The 20,936-nt window shown below is 33.6% G+C and overlaps 3 protein-coding genes across 4 annotated transcripts; 1 reads left to right on the top strand and 2 right to left on the bottom strand.

Moving 5' to 3' along the window:
* Nucleotides 1-140: 140 nt before the first annotated feature.
* On the bottom strand, nt 141-10,837 carry LOC106163674 (N-alpha-acetyltransferase 25, NatB auxiliary subunit-like). Its single transcript, XM_013541336.3, has 28 exons — nt 10,688-10,837; nt 9,852-9,937; nt 9,534-9,672; nt 9,209-9,405; nt 8,920-9,019; nt 8,665-8,745; nt 8,133-8,244; nt 7,844-7,930; nt 7,333-7,499; nt 7,067-7,179; nt 6,757-6,816; nt 6,435-6,570; nt 6,086-6,175; nt 5,513-5,623; nt 5,231-5,300; nt 4,909-5,008; nt 4,643-4,690; nt 4,396-4,499; nt 4,076-4,128; nt 3,744-3,816; nt 3,513-3,555; nt 3,138-3,353; nt 2,443-2,566; nt 2,148-2,204; nt 1,601-1,692; nt 1,266-1,376; nt 796-942; nt 141-574 (listed from the first exon to the last, which is right to left on the bottom strand). The coding sequence occupies exons 1-28, from the start codon at nt 10,740-10,742 to the stop codon at nt 452-454; spliced, it is 2,895 nt and encodes a 964-aa protein (XP_013396790.2). The 5' UTR covers nt 10,743-10,837; the 3' UTR covers nt 141-451.
* Nucleotides 10,838-11,621: 784 nt separating this feature from the next.
* On the bottom strand, nt 11,622-12,868 carry LOC147763999 (mitochondrial import inner membrane translocase subunit Tim10-like). Its single transcript, XM_087000358.1, has 2 exons — nt 12,688-12,868; nt 11,622-12,286 (listed from the first exon to the last, which is right to left on the bottom strand). The coding sequence occupies exons 1-2, from the start codon at nt 12,771-12,773 to the stop codon at nt 12,082-12,084; spliced, it is 291 nt and encodes a 96-aa protein (XP_086856484.1). The 5' UTR covers nt 12,774-12,868; the 3' UTR covers nt 11,622-12,081.
* A 164-nt stretch (nt 12,869-13,032) lies between these two features.
* On the top strand, nt 13,033-20,322 carry LOC106163678 (uncharacterized). 2 transcript variants are annotated; one of them, XM_013541342.3, is made up of 11 exons: nt 13,033-13,242; nt 13,679-13,871; nt 14,317-14,803; nt 15,165-15,341; nt 15,630-15,697; nt 15,999-16,147; nt 16,415-16,520; nt 16,788-17,412; nt 17,617-17,752; nt 18,902-19,019; nt 19,292-20,322. In XM_013541342.3, the coding sequence occupies exons 1-11, from the start codon at nt 13,199-13,201 to the stop codon at nt 19,325-19,327; spliced, it is 2,139 nt and encodes a 712-aa protein (XP_013396796.2). In that variant the 5' UTR covers nt 13,033-13,198; the 3' UTR covers nt 19,328-20,322. The 2 variants fall into 2 exon arrangements, with proteins under 2 accessions (XP_013396796.2, XP_013396795.2); XM_013541341.3 differs by having other exon boundaries at nt 15,162-15,341.
* Nucleotides 20,323-20,936: the final 614 nt, after the last annotated feature.

The following is a 20,936-nucleotide window of genomic DNA, read 5'->3' as shown; positions in this document are numbered from 1 at the left end:
ATCTTTTCTATTTTAAAGCACTGAACTGAAGAAGTTAATCATTTATAGGTTTCACAATAAGGTTGAAAATCTTATAAACTAAGAGGTATATTTTCATTTGAATCTTGTTCATGAGATAAACTACCGACTCCCAAAACATCTAAGCTCTTGGAGTTTATTGCAGTTTCACATCACGTAAGCTTGTTTAGAATTACAACTCAATTTATCATGCATTTCAATGGCATTAAAAAAGACTAAAGTCTATTTATCAAGTGGGTAAAGTGAGTGAATTATGAAAATCTCCCACATCCTTCATCTTCAAGGAAAGGCAAAAACCTACCCCTCTATAATTTAAGAAACAAATTGTACATGTAAAATTTATCTATAGAAAACCTAAAGCATTACTCTGTGAATGCTAAACAAGACTGATGGAGATGGCATGAGCATGCTTTGTTCCTTGGGGACCTCTTCATCATAGTTTGAGTGCATGTAAATATTTGATCTTGTGTTGAAGATATTGTGAAAGTTCTTTGGCAGACTGTTGGTAACTGGCTTGGATTTTCTTCCACACGTCCGTCTTGATACCGTCTTCATGCTGAAAGAATGCCAAAACATGTTTCCCTGTTTACAAAACAACTGGGATTCCAAGGTAATTTACACTTATGTAGAAACTTTATGTTCATGAAATTTATCAAAAATAAATTCATGTTAAAAGAAAAATGCAAACTTTTTAACATACTGATAAAAAAATTACACTACACAACAGACTTAGTGGAACTGAACACCCAGCAAGTTGACCTCTTTGGCATTACCTACCGTTTGCTGCAAAGAATCTGCAAGCTTGAGAGATTGCACTTCCAAAGACAATATTTGTGCATCTACTCCCTGGATGACTTTGTGAAATTCTTCAGTGCAGTGTTCCACTTTTTGGACAACTGTGTTAAAATGATCAAAAGTTGCAGGCTGAAATTGTAAAAAAAAAAAAGGTGTTCAAAGCAAAAGCAAGATAAATGCAGTATAAATTCTCTTTTATGGATTCAAATTCATGAAACAAATCCAACAAATATTTTGGTGTTACCACATCAGTGAGAAGTCACAAAACCCAACTATTTGTACCAATAAAAATAATACCTGAATAAATTAGCACATTAAAAATGGGAACATTTTTCCTTACTTTAAATTTGAAGAGAAAAATATCTTTTGTAAAAGCTGCAGAAGTGTCTCAATCACTTATTTGGCTAACATCTAACACACGTTTCTTAACCCACAGTATGAGGCATATTTACCAGTACAACTGTTCCTGGGTTTTTCTTCTTCTTTTTCTTTGTAAGTGAAGTTTTCCATGGCTTGAGCATTTTATTGCACACACCCAATAAAACTGATAGGTAAGCTAGTGTCTGAAATTCAGTAATATAGCCAGATTGTTACTGTGTCCATTTTACAACCATCACTTCAACATCTATGCTGTTTTTGAATACCTAAAACAATTACTGTAACATTAAACCATCATTTCTATAAATTTCTACTAATACCTTGTTTGAAAGTGAATATAATATGTTAATACAGTGACATCTTTCAATATAAAATGGTATCACTTCTCAATTTTATTGTTTCCCCTCACCTCAGCAAGGAGACCCCATTTCTCCAGCAGGTCAGCTTGGAGGTCTCCAGTCACATCATCTATAACAGACTGGGACTGGGATTGCAACAGTGCTGAAATATAGGGATTTCATACATAACAAATCTTGCAGAAAAAAAATTATCAAGAATTGTGTATGGATTCACATATTGAGTAAGAAACCTGTTACGGCAAACAGTTCTAACTGACCATTGTGGAACATTCTGCCAACAAAGACCACGACATTGACTGGAATTCCATTAAAATCTTAGATTCTGAGCAGTCTGTAGTCCTCCCCCAAAAATATTCATAGCCATTAATAAACAGAGACAGGGAGGTTTATTTGCCAGATGTCTATAACAGCTTGCCACCTTGCTCTCAATTAGTAATGTCTATATGTTTTTGTACAGAACTTAAGATTCCAATGCCATACTTCTGAAACTTTTGTCCAGTTTTCAAAGTTTAACTTTGCTACTTATTTACAATTGTATAAATACTAACAAGGGATCAATAATAATTTGTATAATAATAATAACTAGTGTTTTCATACCTTGAATCGTTTCATGCACAGATGCCAACTGCTGCTCTTTCTCAGGGTCTCCTTTATCTGAAAATTAAGAACAAAATATAGCTCTCGTTATGCTTGAAACGTCATGACTGGTTTGTTAAAATGGCATTCAAAAAGCATTTGGTTTTATTATTACACTTAAAACAATAAGGAGTAGAGCCCCGAAGTTTGCAAAACTGGAAATTCTGTAATGTGTGACATACATATGAACAAAAATTTGGAGAATCTGGAAAAAAGGGATACTTTGGGTAACCAATTTTAGAGTTAGATATCTTACCTGACTTTTCTTCATATTGTTTCCGCACATAGAGTACATTGTCCACCATGGTCACAAACAGCTGACCATGTCCTCCTTGTAGATAAGCTGATAACCTTGTTGGACAAGGACCTGAGAGGGGATACTGAAACACAGCATTTCACACCATTTTATAAGTATTTCAGAATATAAAACTAGGAGCTGCTCAATGAAAAAAAGGAAATCATTTCTAAACAGATAAAAAAATACCTTTACCAAAAAAGCACAATATTTCAACCCTTCTTCAAAGGCCCTTGATCATGTGACTGACCCTAAGACGAAATGGCATCAAGTGTATAAGCTCACATCATCTAAAAGTCATGTGCTCGAGACCCACTGATGAAGGTTTGAAACATCATGCCTCATGGGTTAAAACCTGTTATCTCATTAGAAATAATTTACCTGTTTAAGCATCATTAGTTACAAGAAACAATGGAAAACTTATTTCACCCTGTAGCTGCTCATGGTCGCTTGTATCTTTTATAAAAAAAAAAAAATTATCCAACATATGATACTCCAATGCAGCATGTGGCATTACCTGTAGCTATTACTTTTACCATTTTCTGCTGTCCCAAGAAAATGAGAGAGAGAGAGAGAGAGAGAGAGTAAGAGAGAGAGAGAGAGATGACTGCCTAATAGTTGAATGAAAGTCAATAATATCTGCACAATTTTTTTACCTGGGTTTTCAAATTTGATGCCTTGCAGGAGTCTAAATGTTGCCTTAACTCTTCACACAACCTTTCCAATAGTTTCCAAGTGTCTTTGTTCACATTGTTATTATCATTGGTTGTATTATTGGTTACATGAGCATTGGTACTCGAGTCACTTTTGCTCAACATCACAGATGCTGCTAGACAGCGAAATGTCAAGTTTCGAATCTTGAGCCATTGAATCTGTAAAGAAAAAAGGTTTTTATCACAAATCAATATTTTACCACTTGTTTTACCCTCATTTGATTAACTGAGTAAATGCCCTATAAGGGAACTGCTATGTAAAAACTAAGATTAATATTGAAATGCTTTAAACAATAAATACGTGTTCAAGAGAGTTACCTCTTCCTCCTCGGACCTCTGCTTTACTTCGTCATTCATACCCCTGTAAAATTGTCATGGAAATTTTTCTCTATGTTATTTGAATATAAATAATATAAATTACACACTTACACACACAAACTTGTCAAGAAAAATAATTTTTAATTGCCAATTTTACACTTATCAAAACTAGGAAAAGACAATTTACTGTTCAGTGTTTAGCCTTTTTTTTTTGCTAACTAACAAACAAACCTGTCTTCAGGATCCCAGGATAACATGGCTTCCAAATCTCTGTTATCTCTTAGTTTGGCCCATGAAATGGTATCTGAAATAAAAATTGCAAATCTTTTAATGATAATTCTTCATGGCAAATTTATCACATGTAAGGATTACAGAATTTCCAAGTCATGATGAATTTTCTATCAATTACAGGATTTCTGTAGCACAAGAACCTGTAATTTGTAACAAATTTTGATACAACTTTAAAATATAAATGTTGGATGTGACAGGCGTAACAAAATTCAAAGCCTGTAACACTAAGCATAATCATGATAGCTTCTGCTTATTATGAATCAAAAGTTCACCTTTGTCGGGCTCTACATCCATGTAGCCCAGCATCTTCTCAGTGCTGCTGTGACTGCAAAGAAATTACATTTCATACACAAAATGAGGACCACATAACAAACGGGAAGACCACATAGTGCTCTGTTTAATGGATTTGTGATTGTAAACAAAAATATTTCTTGATGACACCCTACTCTTGATGGATTTGCTGATGCATTATTAACAACTCTGATCACTTGAATTATCTGTGTCTGCACATAAAAATACAACACAAACAGTTCTTGCCTTCTGGTTTATACATTGCCTAGGTTAATAGTAATTTTACTGAATAACATCTCACCTATCAGTATCTATGGTAAGATCCAGGAGGCGTCGTTCTTCTGTGGCTGAGGCATACTGAAGAGACTGTTGCAGGCGCTCACGAAACCTGACAAACTCCTGGACCTAAAATTTTCAATACTGATGGTGTGCATCATCAAAACCAATTATCAAAGAAGATACTATTTTGAATCTTGAAAATATACATTATAATTTACATTACATGATTTTCATAGTGATTTCTGTAAGCTTTATCTGCTAAAATTTACCTTAGTAAAAGAACCATATCTGTAAGCTTGTATCAAGTATTCTGTGGTCTGAAATAAAAAAAAGCATGATCAAAAAAAGAGAGCATTTTCAAATGTATTAATAAAAATCATTTCAACGTTTTTTTTTTTTTGTTTTTTTTTTATATAATAATTTGAATGTATTTTTCTGCTCAATGTTTACATGAAGTGTCAAAACTGAAAAATTCCATCAGATAAGCACTGACGAAGTTTGTTATTAAACCCGAAACAAAACAAATTTCCCTTACATCTTTGTGGTTCACAGAAAAGAATCTCAGCATTGATCCGTACATGGCACAGGCAGAGTTGAGGAACCCAAGCTTGGAGACACTGTTGCTGACTAGATAACTGAAAAAAAAAAAAAAAAAAGTAGATCTTCAATATAAATGGACACTACTTCAATCTTGAATGAGCCATTTCTTACAGCAGTAAGCACCAGCTACCTTACAATTATCCTGCATATTGCAAATCTGTCCAACTGGTGACCATACTTGCCAACTGTATCAACATTTTATGCCACCACCATTCATGTTTTGCATCTATCTTCACAAAAAAACCCCAAAAGCTTACCCTAATGTATCGTTCTGTATATGCTTGATATCCATGCTGTCATACACAGCTGGGCAAGGACCAAAAGCACCTGTAATGGAAGCGGCATAATGTACACATTAAGATGCCAGATATACTGACACTGGTATTGTCACTGAATCAAACACTGAATAAAATTGACTTAAAGATACAAAAATTTTCATTATTTCTAACCGGTTCCAAACTAAAAGATAACTACATAACATTATATACAACTTTAAACCAACAAAATTAATGTGCCATGACACATAAAAGTGTACCCACCTAATAAGCAATACAGTTTTATAAGAGCCATTTTAAATTGGAAACTGGATGGACTTTTTTGAAGAGCTTCTTCTAGCTGCACAATTGCTTCCCTGAGAAACTGCTGCTGTCCTGCAAAACAAAAACACAACATGTTAGTAAGGATAAACCCAATGCTGCTCAGCATAATAAACCAACTACAAGCCAATAAGATTTTACCCAAGCAAAAATGATTTTAGTATATTAGCCATTATTGTAAGGCACCTTGAGATAGAATGTAAGGTGCCATATAAGAATCTTATTATTATTATTATAATTATATTATTATTAAAACAGAATATACCGCAGTCAGATGACTTTGATAGTTGCAAGAAGAGGCTTATAATAATGTATGTTAATTTTAAAGAAAATGATTCTACACAGTAAAATAGTATTATCACTCAATTAATAAAAGTCATTAATATAATTTACATGCAACAGTGTATGGAAGAAAAGAGATACAGCTTGAAGACATTACATAGATAACATAGTTTTATATTTTTGTCATCTATGCATGCACTATTGACAACACTTAAAATGAAAGAGTTGTCCCACCTGTTTCTCTCCACACATCCACTAACAGATGCACTGCCAAAAGAAGATAGTTATCACTGTGCTGCAAGTCTGTGGTCAATAGCTCCTGGCCTGCAATATGACAGCCAGCATGGATTTTTTACGTTTTTACACTATTACACAGGATTTTAAAATCTTTTAACTATCATTACACAGACTGTCTGTTAACACTGGACAAATTAATTCAGTATTTTATACAGCTGCTTAAATTACAGCAGAATCCATCAATTCATAACTTTTCACATCCTACAAGCAAAGTTTAATGTCACAAGTTCTAAAACGCTTCATACAGTCTATGAATATATAAAACAGTGCATTGTGGCTCACGTACCAAACTGAAGGCCATGTTTGTACCTCTTGAACAATTGTTGAATGAGCAGGAGTTTTTCTTCATGAGTGGTTTTATGATGTTCCCCGATATGTCTCTGCAGCTGACAGACATTCAAGTGTTGCTGCATGTGTTTCTGCTGCAGATTGTTGAAAGATAATAACAACAATACATGGGTTATAATTTCAAGTGCATGATGTAATCTTTTTATGTTAACTGTAATTATCATGTAAGGTACAAATTAATTTCAATCTCACTTCTAAGTCAGATAAGTTAAGTTATTAAAAGAAAAAAAAAGAGTATATCTGGCATGCAACATACTCACATTTTCAGGAAGCTGATCACCAGACACTAAACACACTTTTTCCAACATAAAGTTGCACCACTAAAAAAAAGGGAAAAAAATGCAAAATTAATCTTAAAGTTTAATCCTGTTAATGCAGACATTTCTCTGGATAATTTCATATTATGGATACCTTATGATACATTGTACTTAACTGAAACTTGAATATTTGTGAATTTCAGGCCAAACAACATGCCTCTGTAAAATGTTTAAGCAATCTTCATCTTATAAACAGATTTAAATTTCTAACAACACCTGGTGTAAGCTATCTAACTTTCTATTTCCTTGCTACCTTTTGTTTTTCATCATCCTCCAACAAACACATATAGGGTTTCAAATCCATGAAGCAGCATGGCTTGCTTCCATATAAGTCAAAGTATTCTTCTAATAATTGGAAGGCAGAACCTGGGAAAATAGATAAATAATATTACATTTACATAAAACAAACATGTTTACTAAAAACAGGCATTTTTAGTTTAAATTTTGTTTACTTCAGTTAAGTTGGTATTTGAAGACAAGGCCCCTAAAGAAGTGAAAAGTAAATGAATGAAAGCATACCTAGTTTATCTAATTCTGGTTTATTTGATTGGCGTAATAATTTGTACAGTTCCAAGCGAGCAAGGTATGGTCCTCTTTGAGGCTTTTGGTTTTCTTTCGTTTCTTCTATTCTCTCAGAGATAAAGTTCAAAGCTTTTTCTACTGTGTTGTCAATTGGTCCCTCTTCACTGGAAAAAAATTAAAAAGATATATCACTGATCACGCACATTAAAATGGACTACATAAGTTAATAAATATTCTGCAGGAAGTTAATCTGTGTAATATTGTTACTCATGCTGAGAAAAAATTTCACTTCCTACGCAAACTTTTGAAAGCACACCTGTGAAACCTTTCATCCCATCTCTCAAGACCTGACCAGTCATACTGATGTCAAGAGACTGTACACAGTGACCAGTCTAGTGAGAACTGCTCATTTTGACACTATTAATGTAATCTCTTCTGTACAATGATCATTAACATAGTACAGAAAAATATATATTTTAAAGACAGATAAAATTTTTTTGATTTGTACCTGCTGCCTGGTTCAGGGCTCCAATCTTGTTCTATAAGAGCAAACAGCGACTTCAGGTACTGGGAATAAAAGTACCAGTTATCTGGACTGAAAAGATGAATGAACAAGGGTGAAATTGCCTTCACTCTATTTCATATTTCACCTGCTAACTACATAAGGCACACTGTTGTAACATCTGCAGATGTTCAATTTTTCAACATTCTACAATAATTTAAACCAACTGCTCTTTATCCAAGCACAGGAGCTTTTTGCTAATTGTCAACTCTACGATCATCTTATGTACACTCACTTGTCTAACAGCAATTGTCTGAAAATCATGTTTGCCTGTGGCCACTTTTTTAACTGAATGCAAAGCTCCCCTCTCTTTGTTTGGCAAAGATTCTGCTCCATGGTTAATTTTGCTAAAATGACATGAATTTTGCTAAATGACATAAAGATATAAAAATTTACAACAACAATAACCAATATTTGAAAATACATTACAAATTGATTTTTGTCACAAGCTCTAAAACTCAAAAATGTTAAGAGTTAAAACTACAACTTCAGAACACTAATGGGAAGAAAAATTATCATACTCCTAAAAGTTACTATATCTTGATGGTGGGTAAAGATTAAACGGGCAACAAGAAGAACAGCAATAACCATTCATGATGTGTTTCTTTCTCTTTTGCTTTCTGTAATAATAGACATTTTCAGTAGACAGGACAGAACAGCCAATTATCTAACTATAGGTGTTGACACTCAGTGTATGAAAGGATGACTGTGTCACTGGCAATGATGGAACTGGTAAACATAAATTACATTCTTCTGAACAACTTTACCTCCCAAGGGGCCTTCCACCATTTTAAGTGCCTCTTGTGGCTTATCTAGGAGGTCTAGAATCATCAGATATAGCTGGACCTCTGCAAAATATATAAATAATTTTTTTAAAAAGACTGATAAATAAATGTAAAAAAAAACTAATATGCACAACACCTCTCACCAAAATGCCAGATAAAGATGTTGTGATGAAGACAATGCAGATATTCATGAAATGGCACAGCTTAAATTTAGAAACTTCAGCGTAAAATATTTACCTGCTTCAGCTTCGATCTTATCATCTTTTACATATTTCTGGGCCATTCTTTCAGCTAATGGAAGGAACATGGTTTTGGCAAGGTTTTCTGTTTCATGGGCCTACACAAGAAACAAAACAAACACAGTTACATAAATTACAATCAAAAACTATTTTTCAAACATTTTTCGATACTAAAGAACATTGGGCTGCTTTACAACTTAAACCATTCCTTCATTTCCATTCTATGACAGAAATACATTAACTGAAATCCTTTCTATGGTCTGATACATTCATTAAATGAGGTCTACCTGCATAACAATGCTCATCACTGCCCAGAAATAGTATGGATTCTTGTGGGGCTGAAGTCTGTGCAGAGCCATAGCAGTCTGCTGTTGTTTCTTGTAGTTTCCAATTCTGACATAGGCCATGAACAAAGCTGACAGAATTTCTTCGTTGTCTGGCTGTGCCTTACTGGCATTTTCATACAAGGTTGCGATCTGATCCACTGAAAAAATAGGTGGGCATAGAGAATATCCATATGCATTAAGTTAAATGTACTGTAATTGGATCTAATTATTTATTAATAATTTGTGAGAAATTTGTTGCTGTTGTAAAGTTGAAAATAATTCTTACACTCATGCATTTCTTTGTAGCAGATAACCATTGCTTGAAGAGTGGAGTCATCTGTTGGATGTTCTGCATGAACTGCTTTGAGTATATTGCAGCTTTCATCTTGTTTTCCTGTTCTCAAAAGTGCAAGTGCTTTCAAGACCTACAAAGCATAGTATACTCCAAGATTTAATAAACAGGTAACAAAAAATATTGTTTAAAGTCTATTATTGAGCATACCAAACATTATCAGTCAAATGTCACTGAACAACACCAAGAAATAACTTATTTTTTAGGAAAAATGAAGCGATATTGGTTGGACTATGTCAAGTGTGTAATCACCTTAGCACATTGAAAGTTCTTCTGCTTCTTGAGAACTTTGTCTGCTTCTTTAATAGCCTCTTTGTTGTTGCCATTGTCCAAACAATCTAAAAGCATGGGCAAAGTTTTAATTGTAAGCATTTCAATTTGCATCTCCTTTCCCCCTGTTTACAAACAGACTTTATAACCCATCACAAAAACATATTGTGCCCTTATCTCTCAAGAGATAATTCTTATGTTATAAAGCCCCAGGGTGTGCAGAAAAAGATTAAGCTTTAAATGGCATACTTCATCTTGAAATAGGTAGCGGATAAGGCATTACAGATCTTGGTAAATGTATAATTTTATCAGTGGTAAAAATATTTTTTTCAAGAGTGCTACTACTACCCATGATGAAAAAAATTGTAACTGTCTAAATGGCAATTAGCTCTGCTCCTGCTTGAGAGAAAGTCTTTGCAGGCCGTTCTGTAGCACAAATGTTAAGGCCTAAAGTAACATAAATGATAAAGGCTTCTGAACAGATGTGCTACATGTATATTCACATTAAACGGCAATTATGAATTAGTAACAAAAATGCCATTGTTCAGAACCATGTTACTATTCAAATTGTACGATCACAATTAGAAATAATAATTGTCTTTTCTACAGAAGATCCGTAAATGTAATAAGACGATTTGTAATTTTGCGTCTGTGTATGTACTACACAGCGAAATAGGAAAAACAGTGCGAATCATGGTACAATTGTTTTTTGTGCATAAACTGGAATGAGAACAGAATAAAGAAATAACAATCTGAAATCATTACGTAACAAATTATATACACAGGGAGTATTTGTATTATAAAACGCTCATTAATACCATAAATGGGCCTTAATCTCCTTTCACTGACATCCACATGGACCCGGCCGGCCATATTGCTTTGGAAGTCTCGCGAAGTTGTGCGATACCTGGGATAGGATACATATTCTTACGCCAAATTGTTTGTATTCTTCATACTATGAATGCCAAAAGTTATTTTTTTAAATCAAACTACACTGGAAAAAATCACCATATGTCAAAGTACTATACGTGATGTCCTTTAGAAAGTAAACATTATTATCCAGTTCGTCTTTTTTTCTCGGATGTTGCATGTATAAAATTTGTGGGAGCTCTTAGGCACTTCCGTTGAAATTGTGAAGACCTGTGTAACCAAGTTAGAGCTTGTTCATGCATCTTCGATTCCTGGCATCAGTCGCCTCGAATCGTGTATTTTTGTTGTTAGTGAATTAGCCCTTACACATTACCTTTTTTTTATGAAAAGACAACAAACAACAGTGGTTATCCCTGTTAATCATTGGTCAACAACAACAAAAAAATTTTTTTTTTGTAAACATAACCAGCACTCTTCCTCTCTTTCCTTTCCTGCACAAACTCAAATTTACACAGCCTCCTACTTAAGAAAAGTTTTTCTCTGACTAAAAAAGCAGTGTTCTACTGTCACTGTACTTAAAGTTTGGCACCATTCAACCACGTTCTAAAGGAATAATGATCAATTTAAACCAATATAATCAGTAGTCTTCTTGGCATTTCAGCTGGATATTGACATTAGGTACTTTTATTAGAGGGGGTTTAACATTTTAAAGGTCTGAATTGAGGACAAGGGAACTTTGCAGGACATTCAAACAAAATTATGGCATCTGGTCATTTTAAAATATTTGTTTTACATGTATAACTTTAACACTATATGGTTCAGCTGCAATTTTTAAACCCTCTAGTGTACACTGCTTAGCAAAATGAACAACAACAAAACAAGACAAATTGACCTATGTTGGTATTATTTATACTATTTAAGATAAATTATTCTTAACTTCACAAGTGTCAACAAATATATAACATAAGACGTGATTCATATGTTATACCATACATTGTCAAAATAAAAAAATTAACTAAAAGTAATAAAATGCACCAGAATTGTCACTGTTGCATGCTACATATGATTTGCTGAAGAGCACAGTTAATTTTTTTATATCTTTATGTGAAAAACAGTTAAAATAAACAAATGTCAATGTAAATGCTTCAAATGTTCTGTCCACAGCATTGGAACTGTCAAACTGTTAACTACAGACAAAACTCATAATTTATGTAGACCCAATGACTTCCTTGAATTCCTAAAAATAATATGTTCATGGGAAAATCCAACTGTGTCTGCCTCCCATGACCCTTTTTTTAGGTTGATTTTGGCTAATGATACATGGTATTAAATCATCCATTTTTTAACTAGTCCCTTGTTGTGCTGCTTGTGCTGCTTTCATTGCATTTTCATCTGACATAGTTAGTTCACTTAGTCTTTTTCCTATCAGTTCATGAATCTCCATGTATTTGTTAACACAGCGGTCGACACAAACTCCTTCTGCTTTAGTAAGTTCAGCTTCTGAGTACCTCGTTGGTATACATTTTTGTCGACATGCTTTTGTCATTCTGAAAAAAAGAAGTCATCATATTTATCTTACTAAAACTCTTCACATGGCGATCATATCATAGAAGAATTTCATCAGCTGTTTTATTTTATGATAATAAACATAATTTTACATTGGAGGTAATATTAACTGTCAATATTACTATTTTTAGCTATTAATGGAAGAAAAGTTGCTTTATATTCATGTGATCATATCATGTTTTTAATATCAAGTGAACGGAGCTTGTGCCGTCTCTTACACAAGTACCTTTTCTAATTAACTATACACCTTCTCTTACTGTGTGTGTGGTGCCTGTGTGTGAGAGAGACATTTATCATAATTTTATTATTTGCAGTTGCACACTGCATAAAAAATTAAATGCCACAAATTTTAACTTGACTTTATTCTCCATGAAATACTTGCCGATTAAACATATCTGCCATCATTTCTATCTCCAATTCAGCCATCTTTTGCTGTTCTGCGGATAATTGTTGATTAGCCATATTCATTAATCTAGTCACCTATCAGTGGTCAATTATATTTCATCTGAACATACACACGTGCTTTGACACCGGAAGCTAAAAATAAACATGAACGGAAGTAGTGATTGACCAATAGTAAAATGCATCACATATTCATTCTATATTCATCCAATCATTGCAGGCCTGTTAAATTACTCGAGGTTGGAAGATGACGACACCAGCATCATTCTCCACACTAACACCTCGTTTTAGAAATAGACGCTAACGTGTATTTAGCTATTTTCTCAATTTACTTTCGAAATCGAGTCCACAGTGGGGAATGCCGACTACTGTTGTTGAGGAAAAAGTGACGTCCCCTCAAAGAGCGGTCACTCATTCTTATTTCCAAATTGACCAGCAGTCTGGATTATTAGTTGCATTAATTTACAATCCCATCAAATTTATGCAACAAAATGGAAGGAGGGTGTGAGGCTGAGATGAAGTTTTGTTCTAATTGGTAGGACTTGCGTGTTTCACTTTCAACTTGGCTTTACTTCTGCACATTCACGTTATCACTGCATTACTCACTTGTTTTGTTGTTTAATGTTATTAAGCAAAAAGTTATAGAGCTTATAACGAACGTATTTTTTTATGTGTTTAATGTCTAGGCTAAATGCTGAAACACATTTCGTGTATGATTTTTGGTTATTTGCCTAAATCTAATATATATATTTTTGAAGATCTATGGTATCTACCTTCTAAGGGGGTATTTTGTTTCATGCCTAGACTATATAATATTCTGGATCTTTGTCTACATAAATAACAAAATTCTGTGATTACAATTTGCAGTAATTTTGATATTGTAAGTATATTTGATGTAAAAGGTAATAAATAAAGAATAAAATTAGCTTTCATCCAGTTCTATTTTAATTTTTATCTATTTTTTATTTTAGTAAACGTGATATTGCATCAAGTAATTACATGATGCATGAAATTCACTGCAAGAGGAACATTGTATTATGTAAAAATTGCAATGAACCTGTCCCAAGGTCTGAAATGGACAATCACTTTGAAGAAAATCATGCCACAATTGGATGTGAACTTTGCGGTTTGGAAGTAGAAAAACTTAATATTGAGTCTCATAAGGTTAGTGTTTGAAAAAGATCAGATATACAAATCTCAAGGAAAAATATGGAGATTATTGTGTACATACTAAGTTTGTTCCATTGTCTAGTTGTCAAGTATCTTTCTTTACATGCTGTAGGTGGCATAATGTGAGTCGGTATAGAATGCTTAAATTAGAAAAGTAGATTTTGAATAATTACTGAAGCAAGCAGTGGTAAAAATGAAAAATATAATATACCTGACCAAATATATATAAGTTGCCAGTGTCGCAAAAATTATAATTTATTTTGCTTGACAATGACAAATTTGCCATTGACACTCTTTTCAAAATCTTAAAATTATGTAATCTCTGTTTATAGTTCATATTTCTAAGAATGTTGATGAAAGTTTTATAGCACAGCTATGCTGTGAACTTGCATTACAAATTTTCAGAATTACATAACGTCTATTGTATTTCATATTCTAGGACAATTGTCCAAAACGCCCACAGTCCTGCTGTTTCTGTGAACTAGAATTTCCTGCAGATGATCTCCCCAACCATATATCATACTGTGGCACGCGCACAGAGCAGTGCTTCAAATGTGCTCAATTCATTATGCTTAAAGACCAAGACAAACATGATGAAACAAACTGCACTTATCCGCAAAACACAAATGGACATACACCGTTAAACAGAAGGACAGAAACCCCAGAAGTTGTTGAGCTGAATCCTTTTTCAATGCAAGAGTTAGAAAGAATGATGAACAGGGCAGAAGTTGGTGTAGGAGGAAGGATCAACAATCCTGTGGGGAGAGGAGGTGGTAGGAGAGGAGGGGTGAAGGTTACGAATGCTGCAAGAAGAACACAGGGAGGACGTGGAGTAGCACAGGGCACAAATTCCCTATTGAAAAAGATGTCCAATGAAAGCAGACAGTCCAGGAAAACTCCAGGAAGAAATTTAAATCAGAGTCTAGGTAAAAAGAGAACTTGTTTTCAATGCCAAATTGTCTTTTTGTTATGGTTATTCATTTCAGATATTATAAATTTATTTATTGTTTATCTTACCATTAGGTGGATGGAAAGAAACATGGGAATTTTCAATTTCAGAAATTGATTATTAGAATCATGAGAATACGTATTTTTATAATCCACCTGCTGTGCATTTTTCAATGTTTCTTATTCTATATGTTTTGCCATATATAAATTTTGCAATAGTAGTTTTTAAGATTAATTCTCACCCCTTTTTTTGGTGAGTGAATTTTGTTTGTCATATTTACATGGGAAACAATTAGAAATATTACCTTTCGTAATTGATAAACATGTTTTTATTAGAAGCAGATGGAGATGATGGTGAAGATTTAGACCACCTGTTAGCACTTCATCTTGCACATGACTTGAACTCTGCTACTGAAACTGAAGGTGGCACAGAAGCAGACCTCATGCAGTATTTAAATGAAATTGAGGAAGAAACACCCTCTGATGACATATCTTCACATAACTTTTACATGCCAGGTATAGTCTGTGAATATGATGAAGTTTTCTGCATTAATGTAATATTATTTCATTTATGTTTTTGGTTTCTGTTTTCTTTTGCCATTGAAGCTTAAAGATCCCCTCCCCCTTACAAATATTTACAGAAATTTTAAAATTCCACTACTAATATTATGTCAGAGAAAATTGTCTGACAGGGATAGTAGAATTTATATCCCAAAACTATTTTTCTTTAAATACTATGCTAGATTTCAATATACTGTAAGCAGTCTGTAGATAATGATAAATAATTGATTTCCATTTGTGCAGATGATCCAGCACTTCCCTGTGAACACTGTGGAGTAGATATACCAGCCAGCATGCTTCTTCAGCACCAGGTAAGCAGCCCATGTACATATAACTGGCATACACTAACTTTTGTTTTCTTTTTATTTTTCTGTCATCTTATTATATTTACCAGTCTCTTGAAAAATGTAAAAATACTGACATAAGTTTTACTCAAATAAAAATGTAAATATGTATTGCCAATGGACTGTACAATGTTGCATTATATGTCCCCTTGAGGGAATGTCGGGAGAAAAAATATTACTCCACATATATAACAAATTACAAAAGTTGCTAATTACTTTTGGTTCTGTTAAGAAGTAGGCTCATATTAGTTAGAATATTTCTTTTCAGAATAATTGTCTCCAAGACATAACGTCAGTCAGTAACTCCCAAACTACAGGAAATCGCCAAAGAAACAATCAGCAACAACATTTACCAAGCACACCATCAGCATTACCACACATAGTTGATAACCTTTCTTATGTTGCTGCTCAAGAATGGTACCAAATATTTTTTTCTTTCTTTCACTTTTAATTTATTTAGGAAGCATAGATGTTATATTGTTTTCAAATTGCAGATAATGCAGATATGTAAATATATGCACATCAATGGAATTAAAATTAAATGGTCTTCTTACAGCTTATCAGTTCTTTAGTGCTACTGATAAAGATTTTCATCTCTTACATAAATAATTATTTATGATTTTTGTAATCTTTTTCAGTTATTCTAATATTTGTTGTTCTAATATTTTTTGAATGTTTGTAAAGGTACTCCCAGCCAGTGCCTGCAGAGTTTACCACAGCAGATGATGTGATGTTACCATGTGAATTCTGTGATGCACTTTTTCCCATAGATTTTTTGGTTCAACATCAGGTAAGAAAAGAAAAATATATATTATTTAGTTCAAATCTTTTCAATCTATTTTTGAGAAGAACTTTTTTTCTAAGTAAAAGCTCTTTAACATGAAAAAAAAGATGCAAATGCTTTTTGTGTTACAAACAATTATTTGAAACAATTCAGTTTAATAGAATTATGGTTGATTTCATGTAAATACCAGTTTTTTTCTCTAAATGCATTCTTCGGGTCCTAATATTAACATCTACATCATATGTTTTTACTTTTGATTGTGGTTTATTGTAGGCTGTGTGTCCTTCCAATGTAACTCAAACCCCCAGGGTAATGTCCCCAGCTGTACAGCATACTAGGATACCACCAAGAATCAATAGTGTAACTGCTGAGTTAGATACTGGAAGAGATTCTAGAAGGACACTAAGGAGGCAACAAGATCCTTCCTTTAGAATGCTAGACAGCGACACTGAATTAAAAAGCCAAAAGAATAGTAGTGAAACCACAGCTCAAAAGAATAAGGCTAAAATGACCAAAGTGGATAATAGTCAGAAGACTGTCAATAGAATAACAGGACACGCTCAAGGATTTTCACAAACTGCTTTTCCAGCCCAAAAAGTGGAAGCACGAGACAAGTGGGTAAGAGCAGAAGAACCAGTGTCTTCCACGAGACAAGATACACGCAGGAAGAACAGTGCTTCTAGAACTCAAGAAATTTTACACGATTTAGTGACACCTCCCCCCATCACATCATATGATTTATTAGGACATTTAAACCCCAAGGACAGGGGAAGTAAAGGAATGAAGAACACCAAGAACAGGAGCAGTTATGAAAGGCCTGGAGCTACAGCTTCCCATGACAAGAATAGGACTCCACAGAATGATAAAAGTTTAGCCTGGAGTGGCAGCCCTCACAGTGGTATGTGTGGTGTTCATTTTTGTGATTTGTATTGCAATTTTGGTTTGAATAATCATCAGCATCTTTTGTCTCAGGCAAACGTTGTCAACAGTTACAGTAATTACAAATTCCAGATTTAAATAGCATTCTTACATTTACTAATGTAAGACTTTACAATCTGATATGATATTGTGATGGATATTACTTCCATCTTTATTATACAAGGTGCTCAACCAAAAAACAAGCCTTCCCTTGCACAAAGAAGTGAAGAAGATGACAGTTCAGTGAAAGCTAATGCTGGGTATCAGGCAAGCTTTGCCACTAGAGGCAGCACTGAACCACGCAGAGGGAGAAGGTCAAGGTTTGTAACCATTTGAAAGCCTATTATTGTCATCTTAAACAAAATGAAATCAACTTCCTTTTAATGGGTGAACTTTTATGGGTGGCCAAAAGAGCAAAAATTCATGTCGTTGATTTAGTTATGTTCCGTCCATTCACTGCCTTCCCATTGATTCAGTTTCAAGTTTAAACAACCCTGTCATAAATTCAGCATCAATTTTCGTCAATTCAATTATCAAACATTTCTCATCAAGGGTGTATTAAAACCAATGCTGTCGCTATTCTCGTCGATTGTGTAACTATTCTCGGTGATCGTCTAACTGTTCTCGTCAATCCTGTAACGACACGTCACTTCATCATTCATCAATCAATCGCCAGAGGGCGCTGCGGTAGCACATTGGCCAATCACATGACTATCAAAATGGCAGCCAACAAAATGATTGATAGTGAAATAAGAAAATTTTCTCAACAATTTCAATTTTAATTGTTAATAATTAAAATCTATTCGGTTGTAACAACATTTTTTACTAGTTGTTTTCAACTCTGACCATGGCTGTCTGAGTTAAAAATTACCGCGTGATTTACAGACAGAAGCAGGTGTTGCTACCGCAGCGCCCTCTGGCGATCGATTGATGAATGATGAAGTGACGTTACAGGATAGACGAGAACAGTTACGCGATCGACGAGAATAATTTGACGATCGACGAGAATAGTTACACGATCGACGAAAATAGTGACAGCATTTGTTTTAATACACCATTGACGAGAAATGTTTGACAATTGAATTGACGAAAATTGATGCTGAATTTATGATAGGGTCGTTTAAACTTGAAACTGAATCGATGGGAAGGCAGTGAATCGACGAAACAACTGAATCGACGTCATGAATTTTTGCCCTTTTGGCCACCTATAAACTTTAAGTATCCCCCTGTGCATTGTACATTTGGTCAACCAGCTAGTGCATTATGTAGTTTTGAAATAAGTACTAAAGGCTGATGTGCTGAACCAAATCTTTCAATAATTCTTAAAGAAACACTTTAGAAATGTTTCATCTTCTGTCAATCATACAAATTATTGTAGGATTGCAAGAAAAAGTTAAAATGAAATTTAAAAAAAAAAACAAAAACAAAAAACACTAATTATTTCTTATAAATTAAAATGTTCCTTTCAGAAACGTTCCAGCAGCCACAATACGGTCAGACGCCTTGGATTATCTTGGACCCTCGCTCAGAGTGGAAACACAGGAAGGTGGTCCACAAGATTGGGAAGAGGGAGGGGGGAGATCTAAGGTATTTAATTTATTAGTCAAAAACTTTTTTATTTTATTTTATCAGAGTACTTTATTTAAATTATATTTAGAAAAAATGTATTAAGGAAAACAAATTGGTGTTACTTGAACTGAAATAAGGTATACAATTTTGTAAGATGAAGTAAAAAAAAATGCAATGCAGAACACAAAAAATCAATATGTGGTCATCTTATCTGTAAGTCTGATTTATTAATTTCAGATTTTAAGAAATATTAATGTTCTGGATCACTGAATTTAGGACTTTTTTTCCAGAGAACCTCCAGAAGCAGGACAAAGAAAGATTTGTGAAACAAAGGAATTTGTGATTTGCTAATTTAATTTTTGTGGTCAATTTATTTTAAATGATATAAATTAATTTTAAAGTATTTGTTATCTGTACCCTTTAATCGCAGTGTTATTGATTATATGTGAGGAAAAAACAAATTTATATTAGATAAACTGCTGAAAAAAATCTCATTTTTTGTTCAGACCGTTCATGATGTGAAGTTCTGACCTAAAGTTACCTGCAAGTTTTGTAGATGAAGTAGGTCATAGTTATTGGAATGTGCCAGTTTGTTAAATAATGCAATTAAAAACGGCTTTTTATCTCCCGTGAGGAGAATGTCTTGTGCAACTCAAACTTTGAGGCCAATGTAACTGTTAAGGTTGATTAACAAGAATGTTATGGGAGTGATTTAACTTTCCATCAGTAAATGTTTGCAGTGCAAACTAAGGGGTTTTTCTTAACAGACTGGAGAAATAATTTAAGAAATTGTGTTTAACACAAGCACTAACTTAGTGCTTGTGTTCTTAATGTTAATAAATGTCTCATAACATGGGACACTTCCTGAAAAGTTGTTTTTATCTGACATTCTGTTCATTCAAACAAACAGAATTTTCAACTCCTTATGTTGATTATTAAATCATGCCCGATTATTGCATTCAGAAATGCACTTGGCCTGGATGTGTATAAACATTGACTGACAGAGATTTAACAAATTTTGAAAGGTCTTTTATTCAGAATAAGTTAATAACAATAACACAAGAAGAGCCCATTAAAACTTTTCTTCTTCATGTAGCATGAGGTGATGAGAGCACATCATTTCCAATATCATACTAATATTTATATCTGATTAATTTATTAACCAATAATCTAACTTTTCTTGGAAATATAATGGGACTAAGATGGGATACACATGCGATATGAAAACCGTGCTCAAAACTGATCCACATCATTTTCCTTAACAAAATCTACAAAAATATTCCTACCTGGTGAGGTGTATAAATAAAACTTGTGAAATGGATTCTTATCTTCATTGTTAATACAAGCTGATATTTATGATAATCATATAAAAATTTCCTGTTCAAGAAATAATTATCTTGCACCCTTGTCTTCCTATTTACAAAGAATATTGCACGCTCTTGAAAAAAATAATAAAGATACAGGCAAAAATATAAATGCAAAAATTGACCTTTCCCTTTTAAAATCGGTATAAAATAAAAATTACAATTAAAAATCATAATACAGCAATTGACTCACATTAAGATAATTTCTCATTTATCAAAAGAGCGTAAAGACTGTTGGGTCAGTTTTCCAGAAATAACTAATGCTTACAATGACCCAACACAACACTTTAGCCTTCATAACAGGGACATTACTCTAGAAGGTCAAGGAATGTATACAGGTAATTTTAAGAGTGCTTGTTATCCATGTTATGATACATGAGAAAATATATAATTACTCTAGGACACTCTAAAATGTTAGAACATTTACATTACTCAATATATAGGGGCAAGCAAAAGAGATGAAATTCTGAGCTAGAACACATTAAATATCTACATCTCTATATATTTTCATATCACAAATCGGTTTGTGGAACACCAAATTTTAACACATTAAATGAACATAACAGTGAAC

The sequence above is a fragment of the Lingula anatina genome, chromosome 1, assembly GCF_051362555.1.
Source record: "Lingula anatina isolate TDL-2025a chromosome 1, LinAna3.0, whole genome shotgun sequence".
NCBI lineage: Eukaryota > Metazoa > Brachiopoda > Lingulata > Lingulida > Lingulidae > Lingula > Lingula anatina.
The sequence above is the reverse complement of the archived record's forward strand: the minus strand, read 5'-3'. Positions and strand labels throughout refer to the sequence as shown.

Coding starts and splice junctions, on each gene's coding strand:
- LOC106163674 (XM_013541336.3), bottom strand. CDS start 10,742: ATGGCCGGCCGGGTCCATGTGGATGTCAGTGAAAGGAGATTAAGGCCC. Junction 1,377..1,600: donor AATGGGGTCTCCTTGCTGAG/GTGAGGGGAAAC, acceptor ACTGAATTTCAG/ACACTAGCTTACCTATCAGT. Junction 575..795: donor CAGATTCTTTGCAGCAAACG/GTAGGTAATGCC, acceptor GCATTCTTTCAG/CATGAAGACGGTATCAAGAC.
- LOC147763999 (XM_087000358.1), bottom strand. CDS start 12,773: ATGAATATGGCTAATCAACAATTATCCGCAGAACAGCAAAAGATGGCT. Junction 12,287..12,687: donor ATGGCAGATATGTTTAATCG/GCAAGTATTTCA, acceptor TCTTTTTTTCAG/AATGACAAAAGCATGTCGAC.
- LOC106163678 (XM_013541341.3), top strand. CDS start 13,199: ATGGAAGGAGGGTGTGAGGCTGAGATGAAGTTTTGTTCTAATTG. Junction 13,872..14,316: donor TTAATATTGAGTCTCATAAG/GTTAGTGTTTGA, acceptor TTCATATTCTAG/GACAATTGTCCAAAACGCCC. Junction 15,698..15,998: donor GCATGCTTCTTCAGCACCAG/GTAAGCAGCCCA, acceptor ATTTCTTTTCAG/AATAATTGTCTCCAAGACAT.